Source organism: Vipera ursinii (assembly GCF_947247035.1).
Source record: "Vipera ursinii genome assembly, chromosome: 2".
In the NCBI taxonomy this organism is placed as follows: domain Eukaryota; kingdom Metazoa; phylum Chordata; class Lepidosauria; order Squamata; family Viperidae; genus Vipera; species Vipera ursinii.
The window spans coordinates 190,574,591-190,592,093 of record NC_139513.1 but is presented as its reverse complement, the minus strand read 5'-3'; the positions used below and the strand labels follow the sequence as shown (position 1 = coordinate 190,592,093).

Below are 17,503 nucleotides of genomic sequence, written 5' to 3'. Positions count from 1 at the left end.
AATTCTTTTTGCCTTTTTATTATAAACATCTGGAAAAGTATTTATTAAAAATTAAATACAAGAGCATACTTTTGCCAGACAAAGTATCACACTGAATTTACATTTGCTAACACATTGCAAGGTCAAACTGAAACTTTGCAAAGTATTAGGAAATGATATTTTCATACAAGTAGAAAAACATCCATGGCCTAGATCTGGTTATTGAGCTTTCTGCAAAAATTTGGCTTGGCATCATTTTAGTGCATCCAAAATTATTTCAAAGCAATATGCTAGTCAGCTGCTCAAGGAGTTAAATACAAATCCTCCTTGATGCTGGACCTTCATAACAAACAATCCATAGTAACAGAATTTTAAGTACAAATCAAACACTGGATGTTAGAGACATATCTCAAGTATTAAGCCAGATCTAATAGGATTTTCATGAGTGAATGCTTTGCTTTCCATGATTGCAGTATTCTTACTAAGCAACACTCCTCAGCTTTTTGTTTTGTGGCAAGAAGCCATTGTGTGAGAGAATGGACATGGATTTATGAATATAAAAAGGCAAAAATAAATGAGCTGGCAGGCTTTTTAAAAAGCAAATGGGGTTTCCTTGTGGTCTTAGTTTCTAAAATGTGCTCACAAAGAGTTAATTTTAGGCTTAGCTTCATATACTCAAACAAATTCTTCATCTTGCAGAAAAACCTTTATTGGCAATTACTCTGTAGCAATTTTTACCCCTAATCTTAGAGCTCATTTCAATCTCATTTGAAAAGCTTTCCTTCATCAGAAACTCCTTTTTATCTGGGAAAGGCTGACGTTATAATTGTAACTTCACATAAATGTAGTCCAGTGAATGAATGGCACATGTGCATGTACATGTACATGTGCTGTTTTATGGGACATTCTACTCTGAATAAGACTTTTTAGGGTCCAGTCTTTATACATGTGTCTTGGGGAAAGTCCCACTGAATGCATTGGGAATATGGCATCAGATACTGTATGTCTGAAAGTGTCAGTTTGGAGCTTAGAAGAGGAGTCAGAGAACAATGATGGTTGTAAGCAACAAGGGAGGAGGACCATATGGAAGGCATTACTGAAACAAAGAAATATATCAACTATCATTTACCATTTTTGTACCATAGGATCCTTTTATATTACCTGTTATTACAATGTAGTGGTCTTCCACCTCCTCCAAGAAAATCAAACAGAGACCAAACTAGAATTGTGCATATTTTTCTCTTTTTCCCCCTTCCTGGCTATCATGAATAAAAGCATGAAAAATAGAGTTTGTCATAGAATAAGCAACAGAATTGTAGTGTGTGTTGTTTCTTAATCAATAGCTTAATAGTATACGTGAGCCAAGTTATATAAAAGAGGTTTGTCTTTGGTTTGTAATTCAAATATTCAATAATTTCCATGGAGACTCTGAACATCTCTTGTAGATTTAGCAATGACATGATGTAATTGGGTTTTGTGGACATCGGAATCATCTGGGTTACATTTAAATTTTGCTGCATTTTTCAAACATAAAGTGGAAACACTGTATGCAAAGTTAAACAATATACACCAGCAGGCTCTGATGAGATGGATGAATACCTGTCTCCTGTGATCCCCCAATCTGGAAAAAGGAGAAATGTTGGCAAACTCTATATTGTCATATGAATTTGCTTATGCTGATATCACATAAATCATATGTGTAAAGAAATTAATTAAAGTCTTGTTGCATCACCATATTTGTAGTATTTCTTGTTTTCCACTGTGTGAACTTTGGATATAATGGCTTCAGTTATCTTTAGCAATCTAAACATTTTTTGTATTAAATTCTCATTGAGTTCTGGGTGGTCATTTTACTGAGAGAGAATATCTGTGATGAAACATTCTGTATTCCTATTCCCAATTGCTGCTTGCAGACATTTAGCAGCTAATAAAAAGGTAAAGGTAAAGGTTCCCCCACATGTGCGTGCTAGTCGTTTCCAACTCTAGGGGCCAGTGCTCATCTCCGTTTCAAAGCCGAAGAGCCAGCGCTTGTCCGAGGACGTCTCCATGGTCATGTGGCCGGCATGACTAGACGCCAAAGGCGCATGGAACGCTGTTACCTTCCCACCGTAGTGGTCCCTATTTTTCTGGCATTTTTACGTGCTTTCGAACTGCTAGGTTGGCAGAAGCTGGGACGAGTAACAGGCGCTCACTCTGTTACGCGGCACTCGGGATTCGACCCACCAAACTGCCGATCATCTGATCAACAAGCTCAGTGTCCTAACCCACTGAGCCACCACGTCCCTTTAGCAGCTAATACACCCTGGTAATTTCTCCACTCTTAAATGAACTATTAAAATCCTACATTTTGCCAACTACATCCTTGCTTCTGGGGTAACTTTGGAATGTTAGCTCCATTTCTTTTTAGCTGAAAAAAAAACCACCTGTCTTTTCATCAGCAAAGGGGCTTTAGGGACCTTGAACTCCAGAATTGGAAGGTGAGCACATTCTTAAAGTTAATGAACCAAAAGAAAGAAGACAAAGGAGAGGAAAGAAAGCAAACAACAAATGATTGAATAATAGCAGAAGGTGAATTACTCTCTCTTTTCTTAATACTTCCTTCATGTTATTTAGAGTGAAGAAGCCATCCTGAACCCTGAACACGTTCCCAGTTCATCACTGCCCCTGATTTTGTTCTGTGGCATATCATCAGCTCCCTCTTCCCCGCCCGCCCCCCCCTAAACTGCATTGAATTCTTTGCCTTGCTTCAGGTGGACATGTAGTTCAGGCCTAATCTTCTGGGGCCATTTCATTCATGAAAAGTGGGGGGAAAGCATACTCATTCTCTCTCATTTTACAGAGGAAACTAGGAAGATGGATGTTGTGTCATTAGAAATATAGGATGATAAAATTAACAACAGTTGTCAAGTTGGTAGAGAAAATCATGCTTTTTCTTACTCGCTAAAGGAGAAATACATCTTCACTGATGTTTTTAACCTTCCTTCCCTCTTCTCTTCTTTTTTCATTTTGCAGAACTGGCCTGGAGGCCATTATGGAAACATACGCATTTTGGAGGCCTCCTGTGCGCACGCTCACCTTTGAAGATTTCACCACCATGCAAAAACAGCAAGGTGAGCCACTTTTATAAGAGGCAGCAGATGGGTGGCAATGGAATAGCTTCAGAGTGTCATAAGAGACATCTGGCATCCAGCTGAATTCATGAAACTCCTAAGTCTCTTGACAGTCAGGCAAAGATATAAAACAGAATAGTCCAGCTACTAGTTTCAGAAATGGGGAAAATTTGTAACATAGAGCCTTCGAAGCCATTCAAAGGGGCTATTCTTATCTGGGCTACCTCCCCTGTGGTAGAGGGGAGGTCTGTTGTTTCATATGCACATACTTTCTATTCAGATGTTTCCAAGCTAAACCCCCGGTTAGGCACAAATTTTGTACCTGACCTAGCTAGGAAAGCCTTCTTCTGCCTAAAATTTAAGAGTTGATTGGAGTCAACAATGCTAAAAGTATGAACCTATATGACCTGTTTCATGAAGAGATTCATGCCTTTTTAAAAGCCTGTCTAATGAATCACCAGATCGAGTACATATTGTTGTGTTTTTTTTTCAGTTGATCAATGGGTGTTCTTCCAAGTAGTTGAGCTATTGCTACCTCCCATTCCATGCCCTTTATAATTCTCTGATGATGTTGCTTGTTTGTATGCTTACGGTTTCTCCCTTGCCTCCCTGCTGGGCCCGGCTACTTCTTGTCGCTGCCAAGGAACATACAGCACTGTTAGATGATCCCTGACTTTAGCAAAGGCCACTTCTGAAATAAACCTTTGCTGATATATTTCCTGGGAAAACTGGCAATATTTTCTGTCTGTCTGTCTGTCACAATATCCTTTGAGGATTTACATTCTTAAATAATATAATATTCAGGGATGAAAATTCTAAATGGTCACCGGAAAATCCTAACACTGGTTAAGGGATCCCTGTCTTCTCGTAACTGATAAGATGGCGGAAAGAAGCTAAGCTTTTTTTCCCTTTTTCTCTTGCTTTTAAGAATATTTCAGCAACTAAGTTAAGATTATTATGATTTATTCCTGAGTAATTGTACTCCATTGCAGGTGTTAAGAATTTTCTGCAAAATAAATTTCCCAGACCTTTTTTGTTTATTTAAAACACTATATATACTGACTTTCTGTCTCAAAAATGGAAATCTAGGTCAGTATTTGCAATTAAATAATTAAAAATACAAAATCAAATAAAGCAAAGAGAAGCAATTAGACACACTGCTGCAGAAAATTCTATACGATTAAAAGAAGTCATCAGGAAATTAAAATGATATTAAACAATTGAAATCTGTAGCACAGATAAACTATTTAGGCTCTGAGAGGGTATATTAGACCTGAAAGCAGTCTAGTGCCCTTAGGAATATGATCCCACCTGGCAGAATAGCATGTTTTGCTTTCCTCCCCAAAATCTCTACAAATTCTTTCAGCCTCCTGTAGTTCAGGTGAAGAAGTAGGAAAGACCCGTTTTCTTGTTTCAGAGTACATATGATTGTGCAGTGCTGTGGATTCAAATACCCAAAAATATTTTGGATCAAAAGGGTGTTTTTCTAGAGTGGTAAGCTGTGGGTCCGTGCAGGAAAAGGCATGGTTGACCTAAGCAATGCAATCAGGTACTACATTTGTACCTCAGTGCTCCAAAGCACCTTTTTGCCTTTGAATACAAAGTGCTAAGAACACTTCCAAATGGGTCTTCTTCAGTGGTACCAGTATGAATGCAGAATATCATCTATGGAATTGACTTAGCCAAACACTTCCATTAGACATATTAGTGGTCATATTAGGTTGGTCACTTTAGTTCACTTATCATTTATCTTTTCCTTTATTGCTCATTTTATTAAGATCATTGAATTCCTTCTCTATATTTTTAATAATAACGATATTTATTTTATATTGTAAACAACAGAAATAAATTCTCAGAAACATACATAAGACATTGTTGCACATGTGTAGAATTCTAAAGACTTTTATTTAATAGCAATGTAAATGCAGAGATGGCAATTTAAGGGTGGTGTTGTGGCTAAAGACAATCTAAAATGGGAGTTAGAAAAACAACTGCATTACAGTACACATTTGCATCTTATACAGTTTTGACTGCAGTTTAGATCTTCAGTTTACAGTGTATATCTTTTTAGTGTTCCTCTTTTAGTTTTAATTAATATGAAAAGTTTACCTAGGCTCACCTTTGTCCACCCACCCACATTTGTGGCATGATCTGACACAGAGCAGACAAAAAGACGGTATGGTACAACCTTGCTACACCCAGAATGGTCATCTTTTGGTTAGCAAGTTTTCTTATAAAGTGCCAGAAACTGCAGCCATCTCTCCCATATCCCCTACTATGCTTCTATTCTGGATCAGATGGAACTGAACCACAGGGGTAAAGATCAGGATTTAATTAAAATTGGTAGAGTCTAAGCTGGGTTTTCTAGATCTGTTCATCTGTTATTCAAAGACTGTTTTTTTTCAATCCAAAGTTTATTCAAATATATGAAAAGGTCATTGCTCAATTATGACACGTGTGTGAGCTGTGCAATTGGAAACCCTCTTTCAATTATATGGAGCTACTTCAGGAATTTAACACCCAACCCAATGGCACTTTTGCCTGTTCCTAGTGATGCCCTTCTGCTGTTACATGCCCTATAAACTAGAATTCCCCTTATATCCTGCTTGCTTTAAAAAAAAAATCCCTGCCTAGACAAGCTGTAATAAATAATGTCCTCTGCTTAGCAGGAAAAATATTGATTGGAAAAAGTAAGATAGTTAATCAAAGCTACAAAATCTCCAAACCCCTCCTTTATTCGGCATATTAGAACAGATTGTTCCTGTAATAATACTACCCAACTCCATTACAACATTCTTTGCAATATTTGAATGTGTTATTTCCAAGCCATGCATTGCTGATATCTATGTGATGAGTGTTCCTTTATCAGAATTGTGTTAGATCCTAAAGGACTTTTGCTTTTGTTGTTGCTAGACAGCTATCAATCTTGTTGATATGGAGGAATTATGTAGTCTCATAATTCAGACTTTCTTTTGAATATATATATATATATATATATATATATATATATATATATATATATATTCGAATCTCAGAAGGGTATGGCTGACTGATGAAAACAAATAAGTTTGAAATGCATATCAGTCTCCCTTTAATTCTTTGTTAGCAATCTAAAATTTACACAAATATGAGCTGTCACTGTTGTGACTACTGCCTGTTGATGGCCTTCGGTTAGGCCGAAACAGGAAATAAAGATTTGTCCTAGCAAGGTAATCTAAATAGTTAACAAGCATATATATATATATAAGGATGATCTCACCACTACTCTTCCTGGAATTTATTGTCATATGTAAGCTGTTTCCTGCAGGGTATTTACACAATCTAATTCTGAGTAAATATACATGGGCTTTTCCTAGAATTTGTTTTAATGGTCTTCTTTCTCCATTATTGGTGAGAAGATTTCATGAGACTCCTTATTCTCAGAAACATTGTCCTTGTGACTCTAAGGTGACAAAAACTCTTGCCTACATCTACTTATGGTGTCTTTTGTATGATATTCTGAGACGTGCTGTTTCCAAAACTGAGGGTCATACAAACTTTACATACATGATTTTTTTAAGGGACACTGACTTATAATTCACATTGCCAAATATCTTCACTGAGCCATATAGTGGTACAAACTTTGACATTGGATATGTTGTTCTTTTCTTTTGTGATAATTTTTGGTAATGGGTTTTCTGAAGGAATGCTGGTCAAAGATCACAATTAAGAGGTTGCTATTGTTATTAAAGTGCTTTCTATAGTATACACTATAATCTAGAAGTTCCTTAACATTAATAGCAAATTTGAAGGGAAGAAAGTTAGATCCGGATAAGGGCACAGATGAAAAAGGTGACTTTCTTCTCAACTTTCCAAGAGCTATTTTAAAGTGAGACTCAACAAGGGAATATATCTTTTGCAACTTGGTTAGCTTGTTTTCTCCTAGCAGTAAGATTGTATAAGAGATCCCAGTGCATTCTGGGGCATAAATCAGAGCATGGAATATATTTTAACTCCTCATTTCTTTGGGAATATCCTTGGACCTGAAACTTGTGGCATTTACACACTTGATTAGAAGGGTCTTGTATTAATATCTGCACTGATAACCTTCTGTCCTCCTCTTGGTTATCAAATAACATGCTCATAGCAGCTACAGCAACTGCTGATATAGTCAAGTAATATAAGGAAAGGAAAATATTTAATGTATTTTTAGCTGCTTTAAATGTAATTTGGCAGCTGAAAAACCAGGAAGGAAGCCAACACCATGTGACTAGTTAGTACCCTGCAGGCTATTAGCAACTGTTCTTTTGGCTGCTCAGGCAAAGGTGGCACGCACAAAATGTGGTTTCCAGTTCAGAACTTGCTTGCTAAAGTCTTGACTTGATTCACTTACCAAATGGATCATCTTTACTTTGTATGCAATTGTATTGTAATTGCAAAAGAGGAAATCTAAAGGTTCTTCAAATGCCTTGCTTGTTTTTTCTACAAAAGTCTTACACAATTCAGGAGATCCAAAAGCAGAGAATGCCTAGTGTTAAAAGAGCAACTTCTTGCTGCCCCAAGGGCCTATTTGCAGAGCCAAATGCTTGCATGAGACTGAGCTCCTAAACAATATTTCAACTTCTAATCTCCACATTAAGGGAAAAGGATTGTGATGATGCCCTTCATTGCAATTGGATGATCTCTTATTCCCAGACGTTTCTACATTATGATCAGCTTCTGGGATGAGTACTGAATTTAGTAGTATTTTATATAGGCTCTAAATACTAACCAATCTTTCAAATGACTTATAAATAAGTGCTACTTCTATCTAATGCAATATTCCTTAAAGTATACATTTTGTTAGACTCAAATGGGGCTCAAAAACTGGGGGGGGGAATCTATCACAATTGTTTCTTTTCTTCTACTCCATATAACAATCATACTTTGAGGGCTTTTAGGTTATCCAGGTCCATCTTCTGCACAACGTAAGAATCTAAGATAAAATATCCTCAAGAGATGGCCTTCAGTTTTGTCAAGGGACTCTGACATTAGAAGCCTTGCCAGTTGATAATCCAAATAGTAAATTGCACAAATTTTATTCATGGAGGTTCATATCACATGGTAGAACTCTTATACAAATTCCTGGTTTCAAATTACACAAACTACCTATGTCCACATACACAAATATGCTTCTCTTCTATAACAGTATTGAGAATGTAGTATGGTAACTATATAGTAACCTCGTAAAAGAATAGCAGGACTTTTAAAAGCTGTTAATACATAAAAATGGCAGCAATAAAACTTTATTTCACATTATATTGCATCTTTTACATCATATTACAACCTCTTTGGAATGAAAGTAACTTCAATTCCTTGTGAGAGATTGAGAGAGGAAGTCTGACACAAAATTGCAATTAAGGTCTCACCTTCGTTTTTCAAATAGCTGGGAAGGTGTCACAAGCATCAGTTTGACAAATGCAGAGGGATATATATATATATATATATATATATATATATATATATATATATATATGTTTTCTGAGGTTTTCGCGGGTGCCTGTATGTGGATCCTTGGTTTTTCGGGTTTTTCCCGCGTAGAACTAAAGGTGTAGGCGCAACGTTTCGATGGAATCCCATCTGTCATCATCAGGCTTTAGGAAGCTAAAGCCTGATGATGACGGATGGGATTCCGTCGAAACGTTGCGCCTACACCTTTAGTTCTACACGGGAAAAACCCGAAAAACCAAGGATCCATATATATATATATATATATACATATATATATATATATACACACACACACACACACACACACACACACACACATATATATATATATATATATATATATATATATATATATATATACATATACATATACATACACATACATACATACATACATATATAGCTTCCAGCAGACATAGATTTTTAAGGCCAAACTAGATATGGTATAAATATTTCATGACTAGCATCCCATTTGTTTATTTCCTTGGCACTGCATTGATTCAGAAATGCAACCTCAGAGAGGTAGTAATTCTTTTTCCCCATGCTGTTTTTTTCAATTAAATTTACCACTGAAAGTTACTTTCTTGATGCAAGATATGCCAAGTCTTATAGTACAGGAGTGTGATTTCAATGAGGAACATATGTCTTCTATGAAACTGTGGAACACTATAGAGGACCTGAACATTTGTAAGAGCATATAATTAATTCTTCCAAATCATTGACCAATATGACTTTATACATGTGCTTATGTAGTAATGACCTACAGCTCAGCAGATATTTCCCAGGGACTGAATTTTGGGAGGAAAGGTAGATGATGGATCTATAAGAAAAAGATTCACTTTGTTTTTAAAATATATTTTCATTTTTCAAAAAAAACATAAAAAATTGTCAGATGATTTTAATGACATTAATGGTACTCGAGCAACAATCTCATCAAGTTGGAACTTTGCAATGCAAGAAAAATTTCATATCTAAATGTAATCAGAATCTTATTTCTAATAATTAACGCTATAAGATGACTAAAAACATAATTATCTTTTTTTTCACTGAAACTTTCATGAACAATAAGATTTCTTGACGAAATAATACCGTGTCCCAAGGCGTTATTGTCACTGGTGTTTATGAGTTACTCCTCAACAGAACTGAATGACACTCTGAGTCACAATTTCTTTCTTCTGTTTCTAGTTGAAAGCTGTTATAGTAGTCCTTGACTTATGAGGCCAGACTTTTGTTGCTAAGCAAGATTTTGGTTAAATGAGTTGCAACCAATTTAATGACTTTTTTTAGCCATCGTTATTAAGTGAACAACTACTGTAGTTGCATCACATGGTCATTAAGAGAATCCATCTTCCCTCCATTTTGTTTGCTTACCAGAAGCCCGCTTGAAAGGTCATATGACCCCAACACACTGCAACCATAGTAAATATATGTTAATTGCCAAGTGCTAGAATTTTGATCACATGATTGTGGGGACACTACAATGGTCATAAGTGTGAGGACCAGTCATAAGTCACTTGTTTCAGTGTTGTTGTAACATTGAACAGTTACTAAATGAATGGTTGGAAATCAAGGACTACCTGTATCTCTTTAGTTTAGAAAAAAATGTTTTACAAGAAGACAAGCAACTGATAAATATTTTTCAATCACCTTCTTTCAGCATTGGAACCAAAAACTATAATGAAATTCCAGAATACCAGGCATCGGAGAACCAACTCTTCAAAAATGATGTCATCACCCCTAAACTTGGTTTACACTGGGACAAAACAGATGTACAATTAATATCTTACAGATGGCAATTAGATATTATGGGGTTCAGTTTGGTTAGAGAGAGCCAAGAAATGATTAAACAGCTTAAACTAACTTTTAAAAATCACATTGAATCTGATCCAGATTCTCATTATTAAAAATATTTGGCTTTGTTTTATTCAGTTTAATGAAGAGAATTTAAACTACAAAAATAAATCAGAGTTGCAGTAATTCTATACTTTTTCCTTTTCCCACAACAGATTTTCCTGATTTCTGTACTGTATGCAATTCTCTTTCCCCCACTATATAAATAGGAAATATTCAGATTGATTGCATAAGCAAAATTTGTTAGTATGTACAACTATCTAACAAATGTTCTGTATGCAGCTTTTTTACAATGTTTAAGCTGAAGCATAAAAAACAGATAAGCAAACTTTTAGTTTGCTAATTCCTACGATTTTGCCATCCCAACAAAGTAATTCTATCACCACATGTATATGAAGTGGAAAAACAGATCCAGGTGTCTTAAGGTGAATTGTGAGGAGTTTTACATGGGAAACATAAAAGAAACCTCACCTAAGAAAACTCTATTCAGTGAAAAAGAAAGAGTGAAAGTAGTCAAAAACACATTCATTTTGCATTACAAGTAGGTGGAACAGCTTTAACTTTTGTGTATTCCATCTGAAGCATGTTTAGAAACATGATTTTAGGTAGAATTTCCTTTAAAATTTATTAAAGGAAGACCTGCAGATATGTTTGAGCTCCCACACAACTTTAGAAAGTCATAAAAGAAAATCAAAAATCAAAAAGAAGAAACTGCTTTATAATATTACAAATAATAAATTATACAGAAAAAGAAATTAAACATTGATTCCAAAGTAGGAAGGGGGGGCTTGTGCCCTACTGAAATAGAAACAATTTGTGGGGAATTTTTCAAGTGCATAGACAAAAAGAAAAAGCAACAAGCACTAATAAAGGCAATAATAACCGGACTGGAAATTTCAAAAGCTTGATGGACTGACATGAGCTCTTAGTCATATTACAAGTGATGGGTCTGTCTTTAAATAATGTACACTATATGGCCAAGAAAGAAAAGTTATCTTGCTAATGGAAGCAATTGGACAAGGTATTTTGAAATTCAGTGAATGAAAATGAAACACTAGAAATATATTGGTAAATTATATCTGGCACATTTCAGCTTTAAAAGAGTTTTATTTGGTGAGATATTTAACTGAAAAAGAACATGACTAAGTTTAGAAATGATGGATAATGATGGATTCTGAATGGATCAAATGTCCAAAAGATATACAGATGAATACAGATGTATTGTATACAGATACACTATAGTAAGAAAAGCAGAGGCCTATGCGAGGAAGCAGCATGATTAATACGTACATATTTGGTGCTGCTATTTAGACTCAAACATTCAAAAGATATACGGGTAGTCCTTGACTTACACCCATACGTTTAGTGACCATTTGAAGTTACAATGGCACTGAAAAAAAGTGACATGACTGTTTTTCTCACTTATGACCGTGGCAGCATTCCCATGGTCAGGTGATCAAAATCCGGACACTTGGCAACTGCCATGTATTTATGATGTTGGGGTCATGTGATCACCTTCTGACAAGCAAAGTTGATTGGGAAGCCAGATTCAGTTAACAACAATGTTACTAACTTAACAACTGCAATGAATCACTTAACAACTGTGGCAAGAAATGTCATAAAATGAGGGCAAAACTCACTTAACAACTGTCTTGCTTAGCAATGGAAATTTTGGCCTCACTTGTGGTCATAAGTCAAGAACTACCTGTATTGGAATGCAGAGACAAAGGACTATAAAATGACCATATGCTCTAAAATGATGTGAAGTGGATGTTGCTTTAAAGTCAAAGTGGTATGTACATCATTGTTGAAAATATACAAGCTTAAAGAACCCTGTGGTTATTTTTATGTTTTACTGATTTTATTGTAATTTCTTTGATTATTGTGAGCTGCCTAGAACAGACCTGGGCATTTTACAGCCCCGGGGCCATGTCTGGCCCTTTAGCGGTCCCTATCCAGCCCACGTGAGACCAATCAGAAATTAGAAGTCAAATGTAAATAAGCATATGCCATGCATACAATTCAACTGCACTGTTTTTATTTGGAAGGCAACTGGTATTTTTTAAATTTACATGTGTGTGTGTGCCTAGGCACCTTCATAGTAAACAAGATCACATAATTTGCTAGTTTTTATAAAGCAATAAAATTTATATTGAGCAGAATTAAGTTCAGCCTATTGATTCAGCCTTCCACAACAGTCCCAGTTTCTCATGTGACCCCTTGGGAAAATTAATTGCCCACCCCCTGGCCCAGTGTCATTGAGAATCAGATAGCGTACAAATTTAATAAATTGTTACTATTATTAAGTAGCAGCCTATTTCCAAATGCCTCAATGAAATGAACACTCTTGAACACTGCTGCCTTACACGCTCCTATTAAATATGCTGCTTTCCTTGCTGTCCTCAGTGATTTCATAAATGTTTCTGGCACTTCATATGTGGTTTTCTGGTGGGACTCCAGTGATCAGGGTTGGATGACTCTTTAAATAATTGAATCAACTTTCAGCACAGAAACATTGTCCAGGTTGCACAAGATGATGACATAAGTGAAATCAATCAACATTGTCTGGTATTCTTATTTTCTGGAAATGTTAGGCACTAGCTGTTGACTTCTGCTGCCTTTTATCACATTATATTGATATTGTAGTCTATGCAAACAAAAATTGATGCCAAAGAAAGTTTTCCCTTAAAAATGAACATATCCAAAATGCAGTGGGAGAATTATAAGGATTCCCAGGACACAGAAAGCGGAATATTGGGCAGAAGTAAAGACACACGTTTCTTGTACTGTTGAACAACAAAAAGAATTAAGTTCATGTCCGTACATCTAAGTTGAGTTCTTAAATATGCATTGACTATTCATGCCTGGATTCTCAAAACCAGAAAACAGAGGTGGTATTATTTTCTATGAACTGCATTATAAACTGTTTTTTTAGTATATTTATAACAAGTGGGGCTTAAAACAAAATGGTTCACTGGGAATTAAGCCTTCAAGAAGATTCTGCTATTTAGGAACACGGTTGACTTTGAACAGAAGCTTAAGTCTCACAAAAGGAAGCAGGATTTCATGGGAGGAGAAGAATGTGGGCTTGTTTTGGGGTACCATTACTGAAAATGGGGGGACATTCTTGACTACATCTTTGGGGGGGATGTGTGAAGAACAAAATAGCAACATTTTTGGAGGGTCATTTGAAGAACCTAGCAAAGGGATATAGTATGATTTGCCATATGCTTAGACTCCCCATCCTAGTGATACTTCCCTTATGGACAGAAATCCAAAGAGAGTGGCATGGTGGCCTAGTGGTGAAGATGCTTGCCTCCCACTAGGAGTTGAGAGTTCAATCCTAGGTGGTGGCAGATGTTTCTCTCCTAGGGTGCAAAGACAAAATATCTGCTGCAAACTCGGTGTGACATCAGGAAGGCCATCCAAGCAGTAAATGCTCACTGAACCAGTCACCCTGACTCTACCCCAAATTAAGGGATTACAGGGTCGTAAAAAGGGAGGTATTTTTTTAAGCATACTTCAAATTTTTGAAAGTATGCCATGAAGAATCTTACAAAAAGGAGGATATAGAAAAGTTACCTATTCAATTCAATAAGTGTTTGCAAAGGGAGGTTACATGAAAAAGTGCTGTATTACTGAAATGCAGTTTACTATCTTCCTCTTCTAATCTATAGGACTTTTTCAACTATCTCTGCTTGCTTCTGTTCTTTTTCTGGACATGTGAAACTAAGTTCAGACAAAGGCCTGGGCTGTGGTTGGACATTATTTTATTTTCTCAGAAAGCCAATGGAGCTCATTTGGGGCTCAGGGGCATTTTGGGAAGAAAAAAAATGCAGCGAAGCTTTTTCTTTGCTTTGCAGTATGCTGGCAAAGTTTTTGGCTACCTAAGGACTTTTGGAATGAATTGGAAATTAGGACAAAAGATCACATTTTTCATCCTTTCCTTTGGGATAAAACAAGAAAGCAGATTATTAGAGGAAAAGATAGAAATTGAAATAAGTGTTGTTCACGTTATATAACTTATTTTAAGTTGTTGCTTTCTTTTCTGTTGTCTTCCTAGGGGGCAGCACAGGCACTTCCCCAACAACCTCCAGCACAGGGACTCCCTCACCCTCGGCATCTTCCCACCTCCTGTCTCCATCTTGTTCTCCCCCAGCCTTTCATTTAACCCCCAACACTTTCAATGTTGGCTGCCGAGAGAGCCAGCTTTGTAACCTGAATCTCTCCGAGTATCCACCGTGTGCAAGAAGCAACATGGCTGCCCTGCAGAGCTACCCAGGGTTGAGTGAGAGTGGATACAGCCGGCTCCAGAGCGGGTCTTCTGCTGCTGCTCAGCCATCGGAAAACTACATACCTCAGCGGACTCCAGCCCTGATCTCGGGAATGCCTGCTCCTTCTGCCCTGCCCACTAATGGCAAAATGGAAGCTTATGGTAGCCAGCTGGGATCATTCCCAACATCTCAGTTCCAGTATGTCATGCAAGCTGGCAACCCCACCTCCACTTCTTCTTCTTCTTCCCATATGTTTAGCGGTGGCCATATGCAACAGAGTTCTTATAATGCCTTTTCCCTTCACAACCCTTATAATTTGTATGGATACAATTTCTCAGCTTCTCCAAGATTGGCAGGAAGCCCTGAAAAACTGGCCACTACACAAAGCACTTTACTTTGTTCTGCTCCTTCCAGCGGAGCCTTTGGAGAGAGGCAATATCTTTCAACAGGGATGGATCACAGCATGCACGTGATCAGCCCCCCCAACAGTAGCCAGCCTACAGCCAGCACTTGTGAGAATAGGCAGTATGGAGCTGTCACAGGATCATCTTCACAAATGTCTATGCACATGGTTTAAATGGTGCTAGGAGCCATCGCCTTGGCCAAATTGTGAGCAAACATCTCATTTTATCTACTGGTGGTTTCGTCCCGGTTGCTTTTCAAATTTAAACGGGACTTGTATTCGAATGCTCAATGGAACCTAAGCCAATTATAGCTATATTTCAAAGAACTGAATAGTGCAGACTGGAATCAAAAGCCATGTGGAACTATATAGCTTCCATCTTCAATGGATGCATTTTAAAAATAAAGAAAACTGTTTACAAAAAATAGGGGCCGTGCTTTACAGTATATGCAATAATTCTCTTGAGTTGGGTGTGAACTGTTCCCAACAGAAGCCCGATGTTTCTTTCTTGTCTTTTCTGTTTCTTTCTTTCTTTCTTTTTTTGGAAGCTTCTCAGATGTGTGCACCAATTGCTGAAGATTCAAGCTGTCCTATATAACTGCAATAGTCGGAAATAGACGACTGCCAAAATGCCTTCTTGTTACCTACACTTATTAGTTCAAGTTCATAGCCATCTCTCACTCAGCTTGGTGAACATTTTATCTGACTGGAATGTCTCTTTTTCAGAAAATTTTGCCTTTTCTATTTTGGGAATATATGGCTCTTGCCAGAGAACAATATTTTTTCTCTTTACAAAATTTTGCTTGAAGCGAAGGAAAGGAAACGCCCATTAACCTTGAAAGATTTTCTTGATGTATGCAGGCAGGGAATTGTTTTTATAGCAGGCTTATCTGGAAACAGCCATGACTGCTGCTCACAGTATCTCATTTTGAAAAGGAATAAGGGGAAGTTGTGCTCAACTGAACATTTAAGGGCTTATATAAAATGCAAAAAATTGGCAAGCCATGTGCAAAACGTTTATCTTCCACAGGAGGTAGTTATAAAAGAAGAATTTCTCTTAGTCAGGGGTTGTGTTGAGTGGATATTACCAGAAGAGGCAGAAGCCTCATTGCAAAGGGTTATAACAGAGGGCTGGTCATTAAGAGCAGGACCTGTTCTCTCTGCTGAATTGGCCCAGAAATAAGTGCCTTTCTCAAATATTTCTCTCTTCTAATATTATTTTTTCTTAATCTGTTGGAAAGTAAGTAAGCAAATAATGCTCAATAAAAAGAGCAAGGTGATCTTTTAAGTTAAAGTGTGAAAATGAAATTGCCAAATAACGCAAATACAGGAACTGCAGTAGAGAGGTTGTTTTGATGTGTTGTAGATAAATGTATTTAATATGTTTCTAAGCATTTGTGGGAGGGAGGGGAATACAATATGAATATCAAATAGGGTGATGAAAGTGTATGTAAAATATATATTAAGAAAGAAAGTGTATAAAGATTTGCCTTATGCAGAGAATTCTGTTTCTAAGTGCCAAGCACAGATCTTATACAAAATAAACTTTTGCCCTTTTTGTGCTTTGTCTGTCAGGAAATAAAATTGACATACTATAAAACCAAAATGGTAATAACTGTTCACAGTGAGATGAGCCCAGTTTTCTTCAGGTCTGCAAATTAACTGATAGTTGAGAGCTGTCACTGGTACATGCTTTAGGCAGACTAGCTAAATTTTGCAGCACATATTTATCCTGTTCATCTATATCAGTGCTTCTCAACCTTGGCAACTTTAAAATGTGTGGACTTCAATTCCCAGAATTTTCAAGCAGCTGTCTGGGGAACTTTGGGAGTTGAAATCTACACATTTCAAAATTGCCAAGGTTGAGAAACACCAATCTATGTATTCATTGTACTTCCTTTTTTTACAAAAGTAGCCTTAATATAATTACAGAACTGGCCTCCAGATGGATCTTGTCTATTTTCCATACTTGTTTCTTCTTAAAAGATGTGACAGTTTTTAAAACTCTGCCTTTTAATGTAAGCCATTCCTAAATGAAAAAAAAAATCAGCAGAATCTGCATTGTATATTTTTACCCACCAAAATTCAGACAGAACCACATAAAAAGCAATACAGAGAGAGAAATCCATCCTCACAGCCAGCAAGGGAAGCCCTCTCTGTACTAGTGGTCTCTATGGCAGATGAATAAATATTATAAAAAAAATGTCCAGAAGCAGTTTTTGTTCTGATCTATCTTACACTAGCAGTTGGATGACTTGTTTTAAGGAAGGTCACTGAGTAGTGGATGTTTGCCTGATTTCCATGCATAGGTTTCCAAGTCCTATCCATGTTTTCTTTTTTAAAAAAGGAGGTAACAACTGGAAAGAAGCTGAGGATCTTAGCAAATAGCATAATCTAGTATTAAGGTACTCTAAAGT

General features: G+C 36.8%; 1 protein-coding gene across 1 annotated transcript in view; it reads left to right on the top strand.

The window, feature by feature from the left end:
* The window catches only part of TBX15 (T-box transcription factor 15), an 82,317-nt gene extending 65,072 nt beyond the window's left edge, over positions 1–17,245 (top strand). The window contains exons 7-8 of the mRNA XM_083351876.1: positions 2,992–3,089; positions 14,473–17,245. Coding sequence (XP_083208002.1) covers positions 2,992–3,089; positions 14,473–15,260 — 886 coding nt within the window. The 3' untranslated portion in view covers positions 15,261–17,245. The remainder of the gene's footprint in view (positions 1–2,991; positions 3,090–14,472) is intronic.
* The last annotated feature ends 258 nt before the right edge of the window (positions 17,246–17,503 follow it).